This window comes from Gymnodraco acuticeps, unplaced genomic scaffold (assembly GCF_902827175.1).
Source record: "Gymnodraco acuticeps unplaced genomic scaffold, fGymAcu1.1, whole genome shotgun sequence".
Classification (NCBI taxonomy): domain Eukaryota; kingdom Metazoa; phylum Chordata; class Actinopteri; order Perciformes; family Bathydraconidae; genus Gymnodraco; species Gymnodraco acuticeps.
In genome coordinates, this window is record NW_022989861.1 from 1,545,052 (window position 1) to 1,555,595 (window position 10,544).

General features: G+C 41.0%; 1 protein-coding gene across 1 annotated transcript in view; it reads right to left on the minus strand.

Annotated features, from left to right (window-relative positions):
* Nucleotides 1-9,368, minus strand: part of LOC117563017 (WD repeat-containing protein 11) — a 40,634-nt gene extending 31,266 nt beyond the window's left edge. The window contains exons 1-2 of the mRNA XM_034241137.1: nt 9,153-9,368; nt 7,305-7,416 (exon numbers count right to left, since the gene is read on the minus strand). Of these exons, the coding sequence (XP_034097028.1) occupies nt 7,305-7,416; nt 9,153-9,238 (198 nt within the window). The 5' untranslated portion in view covers nt 9,239-9,368. The remainder of the gene's footprint in view (nt 1-7,304; nt 7,417-9,152) is intronic.
* Nucleotides 9,369-10,544: the final 1,176 nt, after the last annotated feature.

Here is a 10,544-nt window from a genome sequence, read left to right on the forward strand (position 1 = left end):
TAAGTAGACCAGAATTATAATGACCTATGAAATGCAGAGCGACACAGATCCTAGTAATGTTTTGACTCAAGATAATAGTTATTGTACACAAGTTTCTGAAATAGATCATTAGACATTTTAATACTAATTAGGTGTAAATGGATTGCAGTAGTAGTAGTACTCGAAGGAAGTGAGTTTTGTACCAAGTTTCAGGAAAAGTGGGAGGCAGAAGTCCCAATGACAAGTGAGAATCATCTTGAAAATCATAGTTGAAATCGTGACATATTTTTGTAGACAAAGGATACTGGCCTATGCTGAAATGTCAAAGTCTCTACAGAGCACGACACATGGCCAAAAAAGACGGAGACCAACTGACCTTTGACCCTGACCGACAGTGTAACTTGACAAGGCACTGTGGATGACTGACTCTGGGGTGAAGCTGACCAAACTTGACATGACAACCAGACAGTGTGAGTGTGAATGAATGCCGGCATGTGATCAGTGTAACTGCATGATTCTAAAAACAATAACCAACCAAGCATATTTTTGGACTAACATATTATTTTGGAGCTCCAAGGGAAACGAGAGGTTTCCTAAAAATTCCACAAAAAGGGGAAACCGCACATGTGACCCGGTTACTCTCACATGAGTTGGCGGTTTGCAAATGTAAAACTAAAATCTGAAGATTCTGTTTATTTTAGGCCTGAAGGACGGAGAGGAACACTTATTTTCACTGAAGTGTTTACTGTGGAAATAATGATAATGGATGTCAAATTGTAAATAATGTTCGTTATGTCACTAACCAATTACCTGACAGTTTTTGTTCCCCTCCCATTACAGGGTTTTGTTACACATGATTTCATGTGTAAAAGGGGGGAGTGTGTATAATGTATAAATGTCAACATGGCTGTAAAATTCACAATTTAAATTTTTCTTTTAAGGATTGACAGAAACCTTCCGCCCCAACCCAGATGTTCAAACTGAGCATTGAATTGAATGTAATTAACCTGCTCCATATCTGGGGATAAGATACTGTTTGATGAATGTTGAGATGTTTCTAAATATTGATTTGAATTATAACAGGTAACACAGATGCAGAAGCAGTGGCCAAGGGGCTACTGTGAGAAATAATAGAATACCGAAGAAGTTGACCTGTGATAATGAAACAATTTTGTAATATTTTAACAGACATTAGAGTAACTGAGGTTTGAAATGTAGAAAGAACATATTACAGTTAAAGCTAAAACATAGTAGTGTATTGAGACAGAATTTAATTTAGACAACATCCTGTAACTAGCCTGGTAAAGAAGTAAAAGCCATCGACTTTATTGTTTAGGTCATTATGGGGATATACATTTCATCTAAATTTATAATAGAAAGACATTTGATGACAGTTTGGAATTCTGTATTCATTTTTTCAGCGTGATAATATCTAAGCACTGACAGGTAGAAGCAGTATCACCAGGGAATCATTCACTTTGTTAGTATCGTGATTTTGGTTGTTTTTGAATCCATAACATTAGTGTGTTTCTTTACCAGAAACATTAGCAGTTCATATTATATTTGGATTTTAAATAGGATTTCATTTAAAAATAAACACGGATGCTTGTCAGAAATTCAGAGCTATTGAAATATGTTATTTAGTTTACCTAAAGATGTTGGGGTTCTTATTTAGTTGGCACAATCCAAGTATTAAGATTCTGAAGCTGCACTGGCAGATAAGAGGTCTACAATTAATTTGGAAAACCTGTTCACAGACGGCTGTTGTTTCAAGACACCCCACCAACAGGCTCCAAGTGGGTCAAAACAGCTGAGCGTAGGCTTGAGGGAGTTGTATCAGATTTCTCCACACAGGTTGCTGGCGCCAAAAGGGGGACCCGAGAAGCACGAGGCTGACACAGCAGAGTTCGTCTGGCTGAAAGTCATCAGGACAAAGTGGCTCAACCCCAGGCTCTCCGGCCCCGACCGAGTGATCCAGCGGACCTCTTATGCCGTCTGCCTGGGAGAAAAGGGGGACAGCTCGTACCACGGGAGCCAGTGTGCGGCGGGGAAACCACCTGCTAGGACCAGGGGACGACATCAGGACGGACGTGGCCCTGGCAGACGTGGACAACTCGGAAGCAGCGGACTGGAGGAGCAGGACCCTGGAGACATCCTTACAGCAGACGACCCGGGAGGCATCATCAGCGGGCCGGAGAAGGAGGATCGGGAAGACATCTCTACAGCATCGACCCGGAAGCCGCCATCAGCGGGCCGGAGGAGGAAGACATCTCTCTAGCAGGCAGCCCAGAAGCTGCTGTCAGCGGATCGGGGGGACAAAGACACGGCAAGCCAGGACGGCACAGGGGACTTGTCGAGGCAGCAGAGGAGTCTACTTCTCTCTGATCAGTTCCACCCGTGAAGGGGAAGCCGCATCTCCCCCTCCCTATTAGCTGTCCTTGTGGGCTATTCCTCCGAGGGGGGGGGGGGGCTGATGATTCTAGCACTCAGCTGCCCCCTCATGGTTCCTTCACTGCCATGGAAAGTGGTGTTCTGTCTCCATGAAGTTTTCAAGTACTCTAAATACCAGCTTCGGATGGATTTATACAATGTTTGGGGGACGGACACAGTAGAAAAGAATGACAGTGGGTATATTTCAAAATGCCTTGTCTAAGTTTATCTCTGGAGAAGGAGATACAAAGGGGGATTTGTAGTGAAAGATTTGTATTTATTCATGTTAGCAAACTATGGATAAGCTTAAAATGGGAATAATTTGGGTAAAACTGTGAGCTGGATTTGGGGCCTGTTGACATGTGTTTTTGAGGACAAAGGAAGATGGGGGAAGGTGAGAGCATGTCTTGATTTGCATTCAACTTATCTAGCTACAGTGGTTGGGGAAACCTAAGGTCGGAGGTGTCTGTGATATTTGGGCTGCCAATCAATGAGCTCCAAATGGGAGGATCTGATAACTCCTCCCATTGTCAAAGAGTATAAACACAGACACACACGCGGTGTTCAGCCTCTTTCCTCTGGCTGGCTCACGTGCAGGTAAATTCGGGATCCCAAAGATTAACTGTATTGAATTTGTACTGTATTGATTGTATTGTATTGTCATATTACCATTAAAGTAGATTAACGGTTACTTGGTAGCGTCTGGATTCCTTCCTGTATTATAACCAGCTTGATAGGGACGCGCGGAGATTTGAAAAGCGGACTAGATATCCCTTTAAATCTCTAACAACTCCACCAGAGGAATTTCCTCCTCCACGGCGTTGCACGGAGGAATGTCAGTGGAAGATATTTGCACTACTGCATCTTGGTCTTCCCCCTGTTCATTTATTCATTTTTATTTGAGAGATGTCTCCCATTCCTCTCTGACAAACCCTGTACTGGGTGTCCTGTCGGAGTGAGTGAAGTCAGGGAGCCAGCTGGGCGCTCTCCTACCTGTCTGACACGCAGAGAGCTGCTGTCCCCCCTCTATGATCGCTGGGCAAGGTGTGACCTTCGTCTCTACTTTCTCAAAGTGGCCGGTATGTATTGTTCCCAGCCTTCACCCCGTCGGGAAGATAGGCATGTTTTGCTATGTTCCAGGGACGGTGATGCGCCATTACGCATGACACAACAGGCAGGGGGGTGTTATTGAGCAGGTGTGTCTTGGCTTCTAGTGCCGGGCGGACCCAGTGGGGCGCAGACTACATCATGCTTCGCCCTTAACCCAATAGCAATAGCCTTAGAGGGCGAAGCCATATACGAAATAGAACTGAGGTTACCTACTGTAACCCCAGCTTCTATGAGTAAATGGCGCAGCCCTCTAAGTGCTGGGCCCCACGAATAGCTGAAGAAAAGTTATTTTGTATGGGAGCAGATTGCGGGGCCTCCGTCCTATTTATACCGGAAGGAAGCCCGAGGGTGGGGCCCACCTTGCGGGTGGGCGTGGACTACAAGTTTTCAGTGCTGTGCGGGGGTGCAGGGGGATTACCCAATAGCGATAGCCTTAGAGGGCTGCGCCATTTACTCATAGAAGCTGGGGTTACAGTAGGTAACCTCAGTGTTTGTGCCAGAAAGCAACCACAACAACTTATCTCAAGTACAACAATAATTCTGATGAAATAATACTCCATCAGTACGTGTGTGTTTTTATTTCATGGAGGAAAAATATTTTCTTTTGCAATGAATAGCAAAACACTTTTTCCTTAAAGAGCTTGTGACAGCATCCCAACAACTGTTGTGCAATGAAATATTGGGCTACTAGTAATCTCGAACCGTCAGTTCAAAAAAGAAAAAGCGATACCGTTCCGTTAAATATCAATAATTTCGAACATCGCGGGAAATTCCTTCAACTCATTTTGAAGTTTTGGGGGAAGCCGGAAGTGACCTCAATGCGGGAACGCTTCACTGTGCGGCGAGAGAGCCAAACACGGACAAAGTGTGTTGTCATGCGTAGAAATGGTGAATTACTGAGTTTAGTCACGTTAATAACGTTTTAATGAAGTTGACTACAGTATATTCATATTTGTCAGTGCTTTCATGTCAATTCGGCTTACATAAACATAAATGATCGTGGTGAAGATGATGATTACATTAGGATTACAAATCGGTAGTGAGAGCTACTGAATTTCCTCCCGTAGGATGTGATATAAAAACAAATCGATTATTTTTGTAGTTGTAAACTCAAGTGGATGAAACTACATGTATTAGTGCTTTCATGTCAATTCGGCGAACATATGATACATTAAATGATCGTGAGAATGATGATTAAAAATCGTTTGTTTGTGCCGGTCTGCATTTCCTGATGAGAAAACAAACCGATGCTTTTTGTAACATGGATTAAACGTGTGGTTTTTTTCACCACAATGTTTGGGAAATTAATGGATAAAATGCACGGATTATTATTATTATTATTATTCCCACTCCGATCGGGACACCAGGTCCACCGTTTCCCCGCAGCGAGGCTCCCCCGTTGACAGTTTACGAGGACTGGCCATCGGGACGAATCCCGATGGGCCGGTACCGAAGTGGGCCGGTCGGATAAGTCACTAGCACATCCCCCATAGGCGGCGCGTGAGGCTCAGGTTTGGGAAGGCTACATAACTTTTTTACCTGACGCTGCCGCCTCCGGCGTCTATAGAAAAGAGATCAACTCAGTGTGCGGAGTTTAGATCTCTCAAGTCATATTACAGGATAAAGGAAATACAGTTTAAACTGCCGTATGCAGAGAAGACGCCGACGTGTCGCACTTATCATTCATATTACATCATCAATCAGATCATCGATCATATAATATCATAATATATTATATATTTCCTTATCTGCCGTATCTGGCCGTGCAACACTTACAGTGTCACATACTGTATGCAGAAGTATTATTTTAAGCAACACATTATGTTGACGAAACACTCGAGTCAAATGTAATTAAAGTCAGATCCACTCGTGTCTTAGACGTGAACGCGCTCTCAGCTGGAGAGAGAAACCCTGGCTTGATTGACCGAGTTGATAACCAGCATCGTAGGACCGCTTAGCGAGATCTCGTTTGTTAGTTTGTTGTCGTTAGTTTGTTTGTTACTCAAACATATCCAGGGTCTGTTGAACTGGCTTCGTAGTACAGGGCACAGGTGGCTAGCAGCGCTAATGTCAAAGACACAGACATTGCATTATATTTGTATTTTACGAGGATGCAGTGACACAAATATTTACATATTTACATTTACTATCTACAGCCCCCGCCGCCCCTGACATCCCCCGTTGACAATTTACTAGCGGTACCGAAGTGGGCCGGTCGAGAGTCCCGGGATGATTTTTAGTCCCATTCCACCACTGGCTACATGACCGTATGATCGCCCATATTGATGCACCTAATTCCTAAACTTCTAACAGATACAACATAAACCGATCCTTCAGCCTCATATGCGCTCTCAGACACGTTCAAAATTAAACTGTCATCGCTGTCTGAGCTTGCTGCTATGTGCTCCATTGTGCGTTTACATGCAGATGCTGGGATCCTGAACGGTGCAGCTGGAGCGCTGTGCCCGCAATGACGTCACACATCATTTGGCGGGACTTGAAGAATCCCCGAGAAGATCCAGAAAATGGTCAACATTGAAGGGCAGATTAATGGTTATCAAAGTACAAATATCCAAAATCAGTTCAGTAACGGTTTTCAAGGGGACAATATTTACTCAAATTGATGGGTTTGGATGATGGGGGAAACTCGTGTCACAGGCTCTTTAAGGGTCCATGTGACAGCTACCGTTGCTTGGAAACAGGTTGTGAATTGCAATATGGGGAAAAACATTTAATGAATTTACTGTATATCAGATCACAAGCAAGATATGAAATAGCTAGCTAATGCACCCTGTGGTCCATCGCCTTACTTTCAACCACTAGGAGACTACCTCGCCTGAAGGAGAGCGTTTAGCAGTTTAGGAGATGGACCTGCAGTTAGCGGCTATTGCAACACGAATTACGTCAGCGCAAAGCCCAGCATCTGGGTGTCAAAGCGAGCCAGTGGAGAAGCACATTTTATGTTGCTAGTAGTTTGAGTATCTTCAGCTGCCTACTGAAACTCCTTCTGCTTCTCTGTAGTCGCCTAGCAGCAAGGAATAAAGATGAGTCATGAGTTTTAAAGTTTTTTTCCCCCTTCATGCCCCCCTCCGGTATTTTACCTGAAATGTACAAAATATCAACGAGAAATTGGCACATATATATATATATATATATATATATATATATATATATAAAAGACATACTTTAAGGGCACTAGACACATTAAAAGCTTACAAACCATAATACCCATACATATTTGCTGACTTTAAGTGCAACAGGTATGATTCTGCATCTAGGAATCAGGTATTCAATGAACACTTTGAGATTCAGAAAGAACTCAATTGGAAAAATAAGTGAAATATGAGGCCCAAACCAAAATGTCTTCATACAACAAATTATTTTTGATTAACCTTTATTTGAAATATTCTACACGAATTAAACAGTTAATTGTCTGATTACTTTTTTAGGTTTTCAGCTTGACTTATTGACAGATAGCAAAGGCTAGTATGTATCCAATGGAGCAGAGTTGAAAATGTAAGTCAAAAAAAAAAATGTGATCTACAAAAACATTTAGAACAATTGTGAAAGTGATAAATTGTTCCACCCATTTGCTGTTTGAATACTTGGACATCACTGTGAGCTGTTGGAAACTGTTGTAGGCATTCTTTTATGTATCAACACAATTTAAGCTAAACAAATGATACTCAAATTCAGATGAATAGTATTGAGGATACAAATATTAGAAGTTGCAGCCCTACACTGCAAATATAAACTGCTGAAAAAAGTTTACTTTGTGAACTCACCTTGACCACGTTGGCTTTGTGCCGCTCCAGCACCTGTATGGTCTGAGACGTCTTTGGATCGATGATAAGAATACTGGAGTGACATCCCTGAGCTATCAGCCCCTGCCAACCCCTACAGAAAATGAGAGCCGGAGAGAATGATAGGAAGAGGAGTCAAAGATAAATTATGAGGTAAGTGAAAAGGAGCTGACATTTGTTCCCAACACAGACTAAACACAGAGGGTCTGTGAGTGCGCGGGCATTGAGCCAAGACCACAAGACCCCAAGAAGAACATTTCAACTTTCATTTTATTTTACGAGTGTTGGGAAAATACTGAATGTACTCTTTCAAGGACAGAGTTACATATGATAACAATGGCCCAAGTGTATAACAGTGTATATGACAAGATGTATGATTACCTAGTAAAAGAAGCATGCCACCCTGTTTTAAAGCGTATGATAAGCTATGTGGCAACGATTAACATGATGATTCAGTCTCTAGGGGATATGACAAAGATGATCATTTCTGACGTGGGCCTCAGCTAATCTGAACAAAGCATTGTATACAGCTTTGAACCGTTGTTTCTCCATCGTGTGACTGTAAAACACCCACACTTCCATTCTTGCAAGGGTAATAAATAAGTATCCTGTTTTGAAACTCAAGCCGGTGACTAGTGACATTTTTCTAACAATGAGCAAAAAATCTATGACCATCAATCCACTCCATGTCTAGATATTTTACATCTTTCAGTATGCATGCGTGATGGGACTACAGAAAGGTCACAAATCAATTCCACATACAAAATGTAAACTCCAATATTAAATATGTTATTTTGTCTGGACTTTCAAAGTACAACAGACTGATACAACTCAGAGCAAAGGAAGTGTGCACATTAGCTGCAAGTGAAGACAATTTACAACTTAAACCATTAATAATTTTCCATATCATTGCCATGTTTTCTACATGTATGAGGAAATGATATCCACTGAAAGCGTTTTATTAAAGATGAATGGTAAGTCTCACTTGTTATCGCATAGATTAATACATTAATCATTGCCAGCTTCATGTATGGGGAATACAACTTGGTGACAATTGGATTCCTACACCTTTTAAAAACACTTTTTAAGAATTTTCTTGGTGCATTTTCAATCTTTTTCCATGACTTTGCACAATTTTTATTTGAATTTTTGGATTTTATGATATATGTTGCATCGTTGGAGGAGCTCGGGTCATAAGATGTCCATTGCCATTTCTACACTGTAGCATATGTGCATATGACATTAAAACCTTTGAATCTCCAACAATCCAAATGTTTTCGATATTTGACACTGACATAGAGATCTTCATTGTATTATATATTTAGCATTGATGTCATAGAGGTGTTGTTAATAGTATGCCACCTAATATAAATACATAGGGAGGATAAAGCATAAGAAACACATGACATTTCAGTAAAGAGCAGTCCAGTACAACACATCTGCAACCTCATTAAATAACATATAATAAGGTTTAATATGTATCGTGTTTTTATCACAGGCCCGGAAATGCAATAACGCATAGGAAGTCGCAGTGAAGTCGCAGTGAAGTCGTGCTCCCTGCTGGAATACTATGGGAAGGTAAGGGTTACAAAATGCATCAGGCCCAGCAAACTGTCACATCACATGACACAGGATGCCCTAAGTGTTGATATGTTCTATGTTGGGAAAAATCGGCATAATAATTCTTGCAGGTAGTAATAAAAGGGAACAATGTAACGTGATGCATATATAATATAATTAGCATGTATCAAAACATTAAATGACATACGCACGCATTGACTAAATGAAGAAGCTACATAAAGATGCTAACGGCAGATGTGCAGTACTCACCAGTCTACAGCGGTTTTATTCTGCAAATGGAGAGTGCCAGTCAGAGTCCGAGCCGCGAGTTTGATGTTGACAGTGTACGGAATCATTGTTGCTACGCAGTATTTTTGCTACATTAATATTTGTTGACCAAAAGCTGCTAAAGTTGTTTAGCTTCAGCGCTTCGGCTCTGTTGTTGAGATTTCTAACAGGAAGTAAAACGGTGTTTCTGAATAGAACGTCGTGTAGGAACAAATCCCAGCGACGAAAGGTTCCAAAGCTGAGGCTTCACCTTTGATCATGATCACACAATGTCAAATGTGTTTATAGAGAGCACACGTAAACAATGCTATGATGTGTTATATTCTTTCACTTTTTTATATATTTCCAATATTGCCACAACAATGTAATTGTGTCACTGTTAGCATTTAACCAATGTTTAGTTGTAGAAAATAATTCAATAATTTAGTTTAAATGTAATGTTAGTTAGGCTATTACATATCGATTACATATACAACCCAAAATGTCCTTGTTTTAAAAATATTGCAGTTTCTTGTCATAAACATCTTCATAAAACCCAATTTGTTTCTATACGCAGAAGTGACATTCACTTATATATTGATATTCATCCCATCATTTTAAAATGGTATAATAGCCTGGAAATGTTTTAAAACATCTAATGATAACCTTTTCCTCCATAAACTGTCATCATTAATTACGCGCCCCCTGCGTGAACGCCATCAGACTCCGATGATCTTGTGCCCTCTGAGTGCATCAGAGTCTGAAGAGTAAACAATCTACACACAGTGGAAGTTGATGACAATATATTGTTGTCTAATGGGCTTGGAAACACACCCCTGAGAGAACAGTGCAGCGGTTTAAACCACATAAACTACCCTGAATAACTTTTGGCAGATCAAACAAAAATCTTTCTGCCTTTTATGTATAGGCTCTTCCTCACTGCAGTGACACAAGATGTAGTGGTAGATGTAGTGGAGTGAATCATGGGGAAAAACATGACTTTATGACTCTGGGGAAGAACACCCTGTCCAAGATGATTTCAAAGATTCAATTATTTCATCTCCTTCACAGCCCTGCTGCAGTCAGTTTCCTTTGTGTTCTGTCATGCCTAACTACAGCACAAAAAGCAACATTTTACTCAAAACCCTAAAGAACACAATTAGCTTGAGTTCCTGGCAAGAATTAGCCTTTAAATATGACATTCTCTGGTGTGTTAAGACAAAACCTGTGGTGCAAAACTGGAAAAAAAATGCATAGAAACAGCTAAAAGGGAAGAAAAACATAATAAATCAGAACATGAAAATAAATGTTTTTCCCCATAAATTGGTATATAACAGCATTTGCTTTCTCCTGCACTGAGTGTGACTTAATTAAAAAAAGGTTCCACCATACTAA